This window comes from Polypterus senegalus, chromosome 2, assembly GCF_016835505.1.
Source record: "Polypterus senegalus isolate Bchr_013 chromosome 2, ASM1683550v1, whole genome shotgun sequence".
NCBI lineage: Eukaryota > Metazoa > Chordata > Cladistia > Polypteriformes > Polypteridae > Polypterus > Polypterus senegalus.
Genome location: NC_053155.1, coordinates 293,562,117 through 293,577,452, shown reverse-complemented (window position 1 = coordinate 293,577,452; position 15,336 = coordinate 293,562,117). Strand labels below are relative to the sequence as shown.

Below are 15,336 nucleotides of genomic sequence, written 5' to 3'. Positions count from 1 at the left end.
ACTTCCTTCCGAAAAGCGATCTGAGAAAGAGAAAAGAGAGGGAACTAAAATCGCAGTTAATCGGACAGCTGTCATTTTTCACTCAGCTGAATTCAAAAGCTCCTTGACTGCATTATTCGGCTCTATTTATTTATGCGTGTTAGCCTTTTCCCACAAGAAGATTATTAAATCCAAATACTGTAGTGACCATAAATGTATTGAATTGTTATTGTGCCATAAAGGTTATTCAGTTATGCAAGGTACAACGACATATATTTTAAGTATAAAGTATATGTATGTATGTATGTATGTGTATATATATATATATATATATATATATATATATATATATATATATATACATATATATATATATATATATATATATATATATATATATATATATGTATTTCCCCTTGGGATTAATAAAGTATCTATCTATCTATCTATCTATACATATATATATGAATTTCCCCTTGGGATTAATAAAGTATCTATCTATCTATCTATCTATCTATCTATCTATCTATCTATCTATCTATCTATCTATCTATACATATATATATATATATATGTGGGCACCCCGATCTAGTTAGTTGCGGTAATTAGAGCGTAGAAAGCATAACTTGTCCAGCGTGCGGTCGTCCAGGCGAGGGAGTACTTCCTGCAGAGTATGCCAGCTGCTGAGAAAGCACACTTTGCCTCCACTGAAGTAGGCAGCACAGTCATCAGATACAGATACACTTGTTCTAAACAACGCCCGCGCTTGCCGTTGCTGTAAAACACCGCCATTTCAGCTGTTACTGTTGCATCCAGTTTCTTGTCATCATTCTGTGATGGGACGTTTCTTGGCACAGATAATGCAGATACAACAGACTGACGAATTGCAATTTAAAGCTGCTATTCAAAGCTTCAGTTTTCAACTATAACTCTGTTATTTCTTGATCGATTTTTACACTTTTACACGCTATATATGCGAACTTGGCCGTTCCCGGTTTCCCGGGAATTACAACAGTTTCCCTAGATTCCCTAGATGCAACGTTTTTACAAAAACTAAAAGAATGAACAACATATTGCTCTGCACATCACCAGCCTAGTAATGCGTCCAAGTAGACAAATCAGCCCAGCCTCAAGCAAAACCATCAATGCCTACAAGTAGTTACAGCAGTAAGTGCTGAGTAACCTCAACAACTGTTATATATGACTAGACATTAAGCCTGTTACAATAACGGGCGCTTGAACAGTAGTGCATAAACATTAGTAGGAACAGTCTATATTAAATGGCAAGGGACCTTGTATGTGGCTGTAATATGAGTCACTGTATTGTGTGCCTTTAATTTTCTCTCTCAGTAATACTGGTTTGTATTTCCGTAAAATGCCTGTAATTTTCTCTGACAGTAATACAGTGGAACCTCAGTTCACGACCATAATTCGTTCCAAAACTCTGGTTGTAACCCGATTTGGTTGTGAACCGAAGTAATTTCCCCATAGGATTGTATGTAAATACAATTAATCCGTTCCAGACCGTACGAACTGTATGTAAATATATATTTTTTTAAGTTATTAAGCACCATTATAGTTAATTATACCATTGAATGCACAGTGTGATAGTAAACTAAATGTAAAAACATTGAATAACACTGAGAAAACCTTGAACAACAGAGAAAACTAACACTGCAAGAGTTTGTGCTATTGCGTTACGAACCGCTCAGTAAAAACACTTTTTTTTAATGAGTTTTAAGCACAGGGAAAAAAATGAACATTTGAAAAATCTGTAATTTAATAAACAACCAAGAAAAGTAACATTGCAACAATGCACGCGCTTACCTGCGTGTGTGTGTCTCACTCGCACGCCTGTGTGTGTGTCTGTCTCGCGGGCCTGTGTGTGTCTGTCTCTCGTGCGCATGCCAATGTGTGTGTGTGTGTCTCTTTCTCGCACACGTGCCTGAGAGTGTGCATGTGCACTTCACCAGAAGACACACACATGGACACCTGGATGCACACAGGGATTTTATTAAAGAGGATGATAAACATTGCTTATTGTACTTTTCCATCTCATGCCATAAATGTGAAAAAGTTATGACACTTCTTTACTTGATACATTAATACTACACTCTCCAGTATTAATATATTATACAGTAGTTCAAATATTGTTAAACTTTGGGTCGTAGCCCTATTTGGGTAGCATGTTGTCAGAATTTTGGTTGCACAGAGTTGTGATTCACAGTTGTACTCAATTGAAAATGGTGTGTGTGTGTGTATATATATATATTGTGGAAACCAGCCCTGTCACAGACAGGCAGGCACCAATGGTTCAAGTACCACACAAGTTTTATTTACAGGTCCTATTTACAAGTGTCCCGCACACAAGTCAGTGCCCCTGCACCACGCACCCTCAGTCCGGGCTTCTCCAAATCCCTGTTTTCTTTCACCGCCTCCACTCCTCTCCTCCGAGCTTTGTCCAGCTGATGACTGGAGGGAGGTGGCCCCTTTTATCCCCACCCGGTGCCTCCCAATGAGCTTCCTGTGGCACTTCCTGGTGTCTCTAGTAATACTTCCGGCAGCACTTCCGGTTGTTCCGGAAGTGCTGACATCCAGGGCTTCACAGTCTTCAGGGCACCTCCTGGTGGTGGCCACGGGGCCTATAGGGTTGAGCTTTCATGCTCAATTCCTGTGGCTCTCACACAGACCAGGGCCGCTGCCCTCTCGTGGTCCGGAGGAGGCATAGACCCTCTCCTGGTCCTTCTCGTCATCCAGGCTGGGCACAGCCCCCAGCCACCTGCCACTAATATATATATATATAGAGTATATGTGTATGTACATGTCCAGAGTTGCACAAAAAGTACTCCAAAAAGTCCTGTTATACACTATTTTTTCTTGAACTTAAAGGACCAATACTAATGTCTCTTTTAAGGGCACACAGAAAACATGTTAAACTTCTTCACTTGTTTCTTCCTGAAAATTAAAATAATTCACAGGCATCTCCATTGGCATTATTCTGCTCCATGAATGATCTACAAGATAGAAACTCAGTGTGGTAGTGAACAGAAAGCACAGTAACTCAGTTAGCTTTAAAGTTTTCAATGACTTTGAGTTTGAGACTTGCGCACACCTGGTTCAGCCCTTAAAGTGCTCTCTGTCTGTTTGTTTTCTCTGTAACTGAATCAGCATATCCCAGTTGCCCACAATACACAGTATATACAGTACACGAAGGACAACATTGGAATGGAAAGCTTTTATTAAATTAACCACAGTAATTTGCAGAACACTTAACATCTTTCTGTTGTTAAAGAATATCCTAATATTATTTAATGTGTATATTTTTTAAAACCACCCAGAGAATATTTGCAGGAAGTAAAAAAAAATTGGTAGAGAATGTGGGAAACACCAGGAGCACTTCATTTTCAATCCTCTTTCAGCTGCTCCCGTTAGGGGTTGCCACAGCAGATCATCTTCTTCCATATCTTTCTGTCCGCTACATCTTGTTCTGTTACACCCATCACCTGCATGTCCTGTCTCACCACATCCATAAACCTTCTTTTAGGCCTTCCTCTTTTCCTCTTCCCTGGCAGTTCTATCCTTTGCATCCTTTTCCCAATATACCCAGCATCTCTCGTCTGCACATGTCCAAACCAATGCAATGTCGCCTCTCTGACTTTGTCTCTAAACCGTCCAACTTGAGCTGACCTTCTAATGTCCTCATTTCTAATCCTATCCATTCTCATCACACTCAATGCAAATCTTAGCATCTTTAACTCAGCTACCTCCAGCTCTGTCTCCTGCTTTCTGGTCAGTACCACCGTCTCCTACAGAACAATATTACACTTTGAATATGATTTGGTAATATTGCTTTTTTGCTGTTCACTTATCATATACTGTATATTTCTCAAGTGAAACTTAAACTCATATCTATGGGCAAAAATGCTCATAAACAAATTAATATTTGTTGCACCCTTCAATCTTATTAATTGTATAAATTGATCTTCAATGTCTCTACAGTCTCTTAAATAAGACTGAAAATTCTCTGTTGAGGGCGGCTGGAGTTAGGAGACCTGGGTTCACTTCCTGGGTCCTCCCCGTGTGGAATTTGCGTGTTCTCCCCGTGTCTGTGTGGGTTTCCTCCGGTTGCTCCGGTTTCCTCCCACAGTCCAAAGACATGCAGGTTAGGTGCATTGGTGATCCTAAATTTTCCCTAGTGTGTGCTTGGTGTGTGTGTGTGTGTGCCCTGCGGTGGGCTGGCGCCCTGCCTGGGATTTGTTCCTGCCTTGCGTCCTGTGCTGGCTGGGATTGGCTCCAACAGACCCCCGTGACCCTCTAGTTAGGATATAGCGGGTTGGAAAATGACTGACTGACTGACTGACTCCTCGATCATCACTCCTGGCTACACCTTTACCAAGATGACTGCCTTTTTAACGCATAGTCCTGTGATGTTTACAAACTGCTACACCATGACTAATAAAGTGAAATATGTAGGAAAACTGAGATCTTTGGATGCTGGCCATCTTTCTGCACCAAAGCCCATTCCTCACCTTTTGATAAACACTCGCTCAGATTGTTCACTTTCTTATTCTTTTCAAAAGGCATTGTATATTTTCACAGTGCCCTGATAGGATTTTATACTGTTTTATTCTGCCTGCTTTGCAAGCTCACCCCAAATTTTATGAATTTATCTTGTACTCTTAACTTTGTCTGAATCATGTCTGCCTTGTTTCCTCCCTTACAGTGCTGTGTTTTAGCTATTGGGTTTGTACAGACTCGTACTTTGCATTCATAATTTGCCAGGTATAGTTTCAACCTCGTCCTTGTGACTTGAATGCATCATTTGCCATTTTTGTTCCTTTTGTCCTCACTTAAGTTTACTTTTTGTTTTTATTTTAGTGATACTGTAGCACAGTGGTTAGCACTTTTGCTTCACATCTTTTGGAACCCTCTCCTAGTGGAATTTTTACTGTGTCAATGTTGGTTTGTGCACAGATCCTTCTGTTATCCTTCCATATCCTCAGCATGGGCAGGTTCAATTGATTTGTGATTTATTATTTATTATTCAATAAGAGTGGCTGAGTCATTGTGCATTTTGACCATTTCCTCTTTTGACAATATTTTTTGGATTTCAGATGTTTAAAAAATTCATACTTTTTACTTGGCTTGTTTGTAACTCTGAGGGAATTCAATGGAATTTAGCACTGATTGGTCTCAGTAGTGAAATGGTTGTCACTCAGAAATAGTGTGCATTTACAATTAAATCATTGTTTTTGATGAACAGACTGCCAAAGTACTCCAGTGGGGTTTCTCTTAGGCTTGTGTTTCAGTCAAAGTTAACACTTGCTTAGTGTGATGCATTCTGTGTAAGCCCACATGCTGTAGGAGGCTGTACATAGTTTGATTTTTTATATTTTTCTTTACATGTAGGCAGATTTCAGTCAGCACCTTTGCTTATTTAAATCTGAGTGCAAAACCCTGAGGTGACCCTGTTTTTAAAAAACTGACCGTAGAGAGAGAGAGAGAGAACTGAGGAGCCCAACTGCTTGTGAGGTGTTTTAATGACTAATGATTACCAGGTCGACATCATCGCTTTAGGATACTTTTACACCAAGATCAATTATCTATGATAAAGATCTTTTGTTTATATTGTATTTTCTCATATTATTTCTGCCACATAACCTTCGCGATGGACCTTTCTTGTTCGTAACAAAACTTAACCAGCTCAGTGTTCAGTTTCATTATTATAAAATATATATAGTATGATGTAATGCTACTTAACAATTAGATCACAAACACTGATTTGTAGTAATAAAGTCAGATTTTATATAAGATAAAGCCAATAAACTATGTGAAGAAATAAAGTAAAGATACTGGACTGATATGCCATTGTGCATCTTTCTTTGTAACTGATGACATAAGGATCTCAGGGAGCCCAGGAGTTAACTCAGAATATTGCAAGAAAAATGTATCATCACTGGCCTTCATGCCATATCAGACTAGTAAGGGATTAATGATAAATTGCCAAGTGGTTCATTAGTTTGTCATTATTTTAAATAATAAATTATCATTAATATTGTATAAACATTTATTTCAAAGTAACAACATAAAGTTGCAATACACAATAAATTTACTGGAAAGACCACACCAAACAAAACTGGAAAGTACGTGGTAGAAAATTGAGTTGATTGAATATCTGTCCAGCCATAGATGAGCTCTGCCCAGTGTCTGACATTGTACATGCAATTCTGTCTTCACTGGGGATCAACTGCCCCTGCATCAGATACTGAGGCATCCATCCCAATAACACAATATGTGAATATGGATGTGATGTTACCAAACTCATACCACATGTAATATCAAATAGGATACAACTGCTTAGTTTATTCTGTACTCATAACAAGATGTAGCTGCATTCATGTATGTGACCTCACATACATAAAGAAACTATAATACTTCATGTTTGAGTGTGTAAATGTTACGGTTAACAATTCTAAGTAAGGCTGCAATAAGCTCAGATTGCCAACATTTTGGTTTTTGTGTACATACTATAAATGTAAAGGTTGACATTTTGGTTTGAAGACACATGGGAGAAGAAATGATCAGATTCTTCACAATGAAAATTTATTTTGGCAAAAAAGAGATTTTGTTTTTCTCATTATCTAATTAGACGTCTACAGCAAATCATTGAATTTTTACCTATGGAGAAAAAAAACAGCAAGAAGCAAAAATAAAAATTCTACAGTAATAAAGACTGTTGTTTCTGTAAGGACATGGAGATCTGGTAGTATATAACATTCAGGCTAAATAACAGTACTGTTACTCGACCTTCATTATAACAAGTACTGATTTTAACAGGACAGAATGAGTTCGTAATGATAGTGAGAAAGAGAAAGATGTAAGGCACTAAAAGGTATTATTGGAGACAAAATGACATAATATAGACAGAAAAGAAAGGAACTGCACAAGATAAATAAATAAATATACTGTTAAATAGATGGTTAGGAAAGTCATTCGATAGATAGATATGAAAGTAACTACATAATAAACAGATACTGTAGATCTTCATCCATCCTATGTGTTCCATTCCAATTATTGAATGGTCATGCCTTTGCTCTGTGGGGTGCTCATTCGTGCTCCAGAAAGTCAAACAATAATTGGATTTTGTTGTAGCCTGATGACACTCTTTACCAGATTTTCGAGTGGCTTATTTAAGGTCCTGACATTTTTGTAATTGTTTGAATGTTCTCCAAGTACTCAGACGTATGTTTAGGATCTGCCAGTAGCAGCACTGTTAGTCTTACCTCAAACCTAAAACCTACTCTACAGTACTGATTAAAAAAAAGAACCGAGACTCTCAGAATTGGGAAAGGAAGGCCACATAGGGTTATATGAGATTGATCTTAGAAAAGGACGCTGCGGACAGAATGGCAACAAATGCTTATGACATAAAAAATATTGTACTAAAGTATCTATCTATCTACAGTATCTAGGATTCACAAGGTTCTATTGAAAGTGCTTTTTTCTTTCCCTTCACAGGATGTTTTCAGTGGTGTCTCCTTGTAAGGACATTTCAGCTGACATCTGCTTAATCCACAGATTACACCAAAGTGACCATTTCCATCTGTGGTGGGCTGGCGTCCTGCCCGGTGATATCTTCCTGTCTTGCGCCCTGCAAGCAGACCTCCGTAACCCTGTGTTAGGATATAGCGGGTTAGATAATGACTGACTGACTGATCATTTCCATTCTATCTTAAAATATGCAATTTAAGGGTTTATAGAGTCATTAAGTGTCTATTCAACCATTGCTGCTTCTTCTGAATCATGCAAGGTGATATTAAGGGTCCAGCTCTTCCTAAATAAATCATGTAATAATGAGGGGACAACTGCTAGGAAGACGAATTTCATAGTTAGTAGACTTAGTGGCTTCATCTTCATTCAACTGATTTGGATTGTAATGAATTCACCTGATACGTTAGCATAGTGTATCTTAGTAAAGTCACTGTACTCATATTTGGAACACCTTTTTGCTGTTATTTTGGGTTGAGGGGTTGCTCCAAGATTTTCCATAATAATATTTTCTAATCAGAAACCCACACTGACTACTTTACAAACATAGAATTATTGGATAATTGTTTCTGCTGGTTATGTAACTCATCAGTATAACATGTTTACTCAGGTGAAGTGACTGGACCTAGTGCTTTAGCTACTAGTTGTGATGGCCCTCCTGGCAGACTTCAAGTTTCCTTACTTTGTTACACTATGATACCAAATCTTCCTTTGGCTACTTTGCTCTTTACCTCTGTGTCTGCTGGATGTAACATGATTCTGAAAACTGGTTTGCTTGCTAGCTTTCCTTATGTGATGGTGTTATCTGAGTTCATAGTACTGTGCATGATTATACTGACTGCAAAAACAGAAACGTCAGCCAAAAGTCAGGTTTATTACAGAAATCTTTTCCATCTGTCTTTCATTTTGCAAGCTTCTGCAGATTAGAAGATTTTAGTTTAGATGACTGATTTCAGAGAATGCCAGCTAGTCCAAGTTTCAAAGGCAGCAGTGTTTGCTACGATAATGTCATGAGTGGATGGATAATAGTTATAAAACGAAACATAAGATCATTACCATGACTGACTATGACATATGTTTTTTAAACATAATAGACTCCATACATTAATAAGAAAGGTGAATTGCCATCACTTCCACTTAAATGTTACTGGAACTCCTTGAACACTGAATATATAAACATGATGAGCAGGCAGGCCATTTCATAGTTAGCTGCTTGATTTTGTAGGAATCATCTCTCTATTATAAAAAGAAATCCTGGAAAGCAAAAGCAAGGTGACGATACGTGATCTTCTCAGAAGTTCTCGAAAGACATTTTGAAAGACCTGCAAGACAAAAGAGACTTGCCAAAGAGCGTCTCGCGGGAACCGTAAACTTAAGACTTGGTGCCAAGAGACTGTCTCACGGGGACGTGAAACATGAGATTCTTGCAAGACACGTTCCCTTACAAAAGATATCATACCTGTATAAGCGCAGATCCATCAAAAAACAGCCAGTTGTGTAAAAGCACGTAGTTCACACAGATCATATGCTCTCAACACATATAAAGCGTATCAGGACAATACGGAAAATAGAGACCCAAAGGCGTTGGAGAGAAAAAAAGGCAGATAAGAGATTAGAAAACCAGTAAAATTAGAAAGTATTGCAGCGTCCCAGCCAGGTTGCGGCCTTTTTGGTTTTAAGTGACTGTTCGGTCAGATTGAGGGAGGGCGGAGTACAGCACAGAAGACTGATAGCGGGGTATTGATTGATGCGGTAAGGGGGGTGCGAGACGTAGGGGATTAGGGGTTGGAGAAGGTGCTAGAAAGTTGTGTTTGGGGTTACGAAGTCAGCGAGTGTTGACTTTATCATGTCAGTCGCTACAGAATCAAAGAAAAGATAGAAAAGGTCGCATTACCACAAAACAAACAGTGGTTAATCATCAGAACCAGGTGTAACTGAAAAAAGAGCAGGACAAATCGAGGTCAGAAATAAAAGGCAAAGATTAGGCAACAAAGTCTTTTCGCATTCGCATCTTTCAATGGACAAAACGTGGATTTACACAATAATAGACCATACGCTGTGAGAATCTGTGGTCCCGCAACAGTTAAAGCAATGACAAGAATACACAATTCGGTCAGGTGTATATTTATGATCACGGAGAAGTGATGCAAATTTTAACAGGCAAAAAGAAAGGTAATGTATATATTCCACGAATAACATTACACACCAAAGGAGATCGTGATATGCCATTCGTATTAAAATGTTTACAGTTTACTATGACAATAGCTTTTGCTATGACAGTCAAAAATTCACAGGGACAAACATTAGTAAAAGTCGGATTATTTATTAGAGAAACAAACAATATTCACTCACGGGCAGTTATACATTGCATTGTCACATATTGTTTTTACTGAAGCTTTAAATGTAAAAGTGCAAATAATGAAACTGAAATAATTCCAAAGAAAAAAAAAGTTAAAATTGTATTAAACAAACACAGGGGTTGGCGAGCGAAGCAAGCAGGGGGTAAAGCCTCCTAGTTAAGAAAAGAAAAATAATTTTGAACACAATATTTTAAATTATGTTAAGATTATATGCAACCTTTATTTTTATTCTGTATTATATCTTTCTATAATCAACACCACCCCAAGGCTCTTTACAGTCAAGGGCCAAAGATATATGTAATTGTTTACATTTATTTTCTACAACTGGAACAGAAATGAAGTGTATTGACTCACACGTAAAGTCCAATCCAAGTATATGAACTTTTATATTTTGAGCCTCATACCACCAGTTTGATATGACTTAAACTTCTTATGGTCTTTTTGTATAGGTGTTTAGGTGATGAAAAGTTTTGAGCCTTGTGAGTATTAATTTTTATCAACCCAATACTCATGATTCTTTCCTGTGTCACTCAACCAAAAATGTTCAGTTTTGATTGTATAACCAATTTTCTGCAGGTGGTTCAATGTCTTCATTATTGGTAAAGTGAATTCCACAAAGGTAGCTCTTTAAATTGGAGAACAGATTGTAGTAATATGGGAGAGTGTTTGGAGAAGATGGTCATAATGGCCTCTTTTCGTGTGTACAATTTGCAGATCTGCTTTTGTGCCTTGTTCAGTAGAAGTAGAAGGGGAATGTATGACAGTGTTCCACTCCCTGATTGAGAGCTGCAAACTCCAAAGAGAAGAGCGACTATGCTGATTCCAGGGCTACAGGGGATGAATTATGAAGAAAGATTAAAAGAGCTGAGCCTTTTCGGTTTAAGCAAAAGAAGATTAAGATGTGACATGAGTGAAGTGTTTATAATTATGAAGGGAATTAGTACAGTGGATCAAGACTGTTTCTATATGATTTTACCTTTGATCACTGGCCTTTCCAATGATCCTCACTCATTTCTTTGTTCTGTTAAATCCCTAGGCTCCTTTTTACATGATTATTGGGAATTGTCCCAAGTACCAGCCCCTTGGCCAGTTGTGCCTCTGTTTCTTTTATCTGTGATAACCTGTGATGCCCACACTTTTTGCAAATTCTTCCGCCTTTTGTTAATAGAGTACTTTGCACCAAAAAATAATGGCACAGCCTGCTCCATTATTTCAGATTGCCTGTACTGCATGCAACTTGTATGAAGTCTCATGGATGGGAGCCATGACTTGGTGTCTACACCAAATAGCATTAGCCTGTAATTCTCATATTTTACTGTTACAACATTTAATATTTGGCTGCTTACAAAATTATCGCAATTGATTTTTTTTCCAGTATTATGCTTGATCTGTTTTGATTACCCTTATTGAGTTTTCTTTATCTCATGGGGACAACAGGGTCATCAGATACCTACCTCCCTTTCAGGTCCTGAAGGTTTTGATTATGTTAGAGTGATTATAAAGTGTTAAGGTGGTTAAAATAATTTTCTTAATGAATGTTCACAAATAAAATGTGAACATTCATTGGTTTAAACATCATGGGCCTCAGTCAAACCTGCTTACATGTTTGCATACTGAATATTTTTTGGTTGATTTGTTTTCAATCCTATTTTTGTAAAAATTGATCTATTTGTATGGAATGATTACAATAAAATAATATATATGTATTTTTTTTTTGATAAATTAAGCTTTTAAAAATTACATGAAAACTTGTAAAGAGTTTACCCATTTTCCTCAGATCCCTTTTAAGTTTCCCTTCAGCTGCTCAGGTTTTCACCCTCATCTCACTGACTGGCAGGTTTGGTTTATTGGTGCACAAACAATAAAAGTGACGTGCGCCTCATGATTGAATGCCATACTTTTAAGGATTAGATCCTGCCGTTTCCTCTATGCTGTTGAGATTCCTTAATTGACTAGCAGAGGTTCATAAAATGTTTAAATGGAAATGTGTTTATTATGCCTGTTAAAACTGATTTCTATAGGGGGACTTACCTAACTTGTAATAATGTAAAATTAAGGTTTTATCTGATAAGCCTAATGATTAACTCATCCTGTTTGTTTTTCCTCACAGAATGTAGAGTAGTGAAGTCCACTTCGTACAACAAAATTGCAACTGTCCCAGGTAGAAGTACTGCAAAGAGCCCTGGCCCTTCAAGGCGTAGTAAGTCTCCAGCATCAACAAGTTCAGGTAAAGGGCATTTATGTGAAATTTGGTTCTTTTACTTTAAAAAGTGTATTTTGCTTGATTTTATAAACACTTCCTTTGTAGTTCAGTGTATCAAAGAATTTTTATTAAGGTAGTAATATCATATTTAGTTCTCTTCGAGTGGTGGCCTGTTGTAGTAGTGAGTTGGTTCCCCATTTACCCTCATGAGAAAATTCAAGGACTCAATAAGACATCCAAAGTGCTGCTGTATCACCAAACCTTCTTTCTAGCCTTCCTCTTCTATTTACTTTATTAATTAACATGTTTTAGTATCATATTTACACTTGACTGTCCCATAACGTGTCATGTAAAGGACATTTTTCTTTTTGCTGTGTATTTAAAGAAGTGTATTTCAGTGCATTATTTTCCAGCCAACTAATCCTGAGCATTTGTCAATAGCTTTATTGCTTAAATGTTTGTGCTCCAATAATGCAAGGTTTGCTAAATACTTTTAGCCTTCTACTAGCTCCAGTTTGATTCCATCCAGTGGTATTCCTACAGACTTGTCCTTCTTTTCAAATGACTATTATGATCCTCATCTTTTACAAGTTGAATTCCATTCCATGTTGTTGTGTTGCTAGCACTATACTCTCTATAATTTCTTGAAGATTGCTTTCATTCTTGCAAGCAGGACTGTATTATATGTGTGTTAATAATTGTATGTACTATATATACAGTGGTGTGAAAAACTATTTGCCCTCTTCCTGATTTCCTATTCTTTTGCATGTTTGTCACACAAAATGTTTCTGATCATCAAACACATTTAACCATTAGTCAAATATAACACAAGTAAACACAAATTGCAGTTTTTAAATGATGGTTTTTATTATTTAGGGAGAAAAAATCCAAACCTACATGGCCCTGTGTGAAAAAGTAATTGCCCCCTTGTTCAAAAATAACCTAACTGTGGTGTATCACGCCTGAGTTCAATTTGCGTAGCCACCCCCAGGCCTGATTACTGCCACACCTGTTTCAATCAAGAAATCACTTAAATAGGAGCTGCCTGACACAGAGAAGTAGACCAAAAGCACCTCAAAAGCTAGACATCATGCCAAGATCCAAAGAAATTCAGGAACAAATGAGAACAGAAGTAATTGAGATCTATCAGTCTGGTAAAGGTTATAAAGCCATTTCTAAAGCTTTGGGACTCCAGCGAACCACAGTGAGAGCCATTATTCACAAATGGCAAAAACATGGAACAGTGGTGAACCTTCCCAGGAGTGGCCGGCCGACCAAAATTACCCCAAGAGCGCAGAGACGACTCATCCGAGAGGTCACAAAAGACCCCAGGACAACGTCTAAAGAACTGCAGGCCTCACTTGCCTCAATTAGGGTCAGTGTTCATGACTCCACCATAAGAAAGAGACTGGGCAAAAACGGCCTGCATGGCAGATTTCCAAGGCGCAAACCACTGTTAAGCAAAAGAACATTAGGGCTCGTCTCAATTTTGCTAAGAAACATCTCAATGATTACCAAGACTTTTGGGAAAATACCTTGTGGACTGATGAGACAAAAGTTGAACTTTTGGAAGGCAAATGTCCCGTTACATCTGGCGTAAAAGGAACACAGCATTTCAGAAAAAGAACATCATACCAACAGTAAAATATGGTGGTGGTAGTGTGATGGTCTGGGGTTGTTTTGCTGCTTCAGGACCTGGAAGGCTTGCTGTGATAGATGGAACCATAAATTCTACTGTCTACCAAAAAATCCTGAAGGAGAATGTCCGCCATCTGTTCGTCAACTCAAGCTGAAGCGATCTTGGGTGCTGCAACAGGACAATGACCCAAAACACACCAGCAAATCCACCTCTGAATGGCTGAAGAAAAACAAAATGAAGACTTTGGAGTGGCCTAGTCAAAGTCCTGACCTGAATCCAATTGAGATGCTATGGCATGACCTTAAAAAGGCGGTTCATGCTAGAAAACCCTCAAATAAAGCTGAATTACAACAATTCTGCAAAGATGAGTGGGCCAAAATTCCTCCAGAGCACTGTAAAAGACTCATTGCAAGTTATCACAAACGCTTGATTGCAGTTAATTGCTGCTAAGGGTGGCCCAACCAGTTATTAGGTTCAGGGGGCAATTACTTTTTCACACAGGGCCATGTAGGTTTGGATTTTTTCTCCCTAAATAATAAAACCATCATTTAAAACTGCATTTTGTGTTTACTTGTGTTATATTTGACTAATGGTTAAATGTGTTTGATGATCAGAAACATTTTGTGTGACAAACATGCAAAAGAATAAGAAATCAGGAAGTGGGCAAATAGTTTTTCACACCACTGTATATATATATATATATATATATATATGTATATATGTATATATATATATATATATATATATATAATCCCTGCTATCTTCAGGTCATGCATTCCTTGTAAGGCTTCAATTGCCAAGTATTCACTAAACAAATTAGATTGGGTGACAGTACTCAACCTTGTCTTATTGTTCTTTTGTTTCTGTAGAAATAGAAAATTCTGTAATTGGTTGCTAACACACATCTCCTCAGTTCATAGGATTTGAATTAATTTCTCTGCGTATGAAATACCAGTGTGTCCCATAGGGCTTTGAAAATTAGCTGAGGGTGAATCTCTTTTGTATCTCAATTATGGTGTGTATCTGTACATTGGACACTTGTTTCCTGCATCAAACATTGTTGTTACTACTCATTCTGTGGAGTGCACCCTGGTCCTACAGCAAAATGTAGGTTACTTAAACTATTATTTATTTAATTTATTATTAGTTATTATTTTATTTATTCATATGTAGAATGCAGATCAATGTGCTTTTAACAAAATTACAATACCAATTACTTTGGAAAAAAATCTATATATATACTAGAAATCGTTAATGTTTATATTCTGCAAACCATTTTGTTTTTCTGCTAAAATGGATAGAATGCAGATGACATACTTTATGAACTGGAGTGATCATTTTAAACTGAATAATTGTGCTGGTGTGAACCACTAAAGAATAATGCAGGATACATAGACACAAATGCCATTCTGATTTCTTAGGTGAGATTAGTTCAGATCAGAGAATACTGATAACAGCAATGGAAAATTCAAATGAAATCAAAAGATGTTGTTATACTTCTAGACAGACAATTAAGTAAATGCACATCTTAATGTATAAGAAATGAAAGAGTTATTGTGGACATGGAATAATGCGGTAAATTTCAATATTATATGAACTTTTAGAAA

At 37.4% G+C, this 15,336-nt stretch overlaps 1 protein-coding gene across 3 annotated transcripts in view; it reads left to right on the top strand.

The window, feature by feature from the left end:
* Positions 1-15,336, top strand: part of dclk1a (doublecortin-like kinase 1a) — a 401,030-nt gene that overhangs the window by 256,338 nt on the left and 129,356 nt on the right. For all 3 annotated transcript variants that reach the window (XM_039745796.1, XM_039745797.1, XM_039745799.1), the window contains exon 5: positions 11,998-12,114. In XM_039745796.1, coding sequence (XP_039601730.1) covers positions 11,998-12,114 — 117 coding nt within the window. The remainder of the gene's footprint in view (positions 1-11,997; positions 12,115-15,336) is intronic.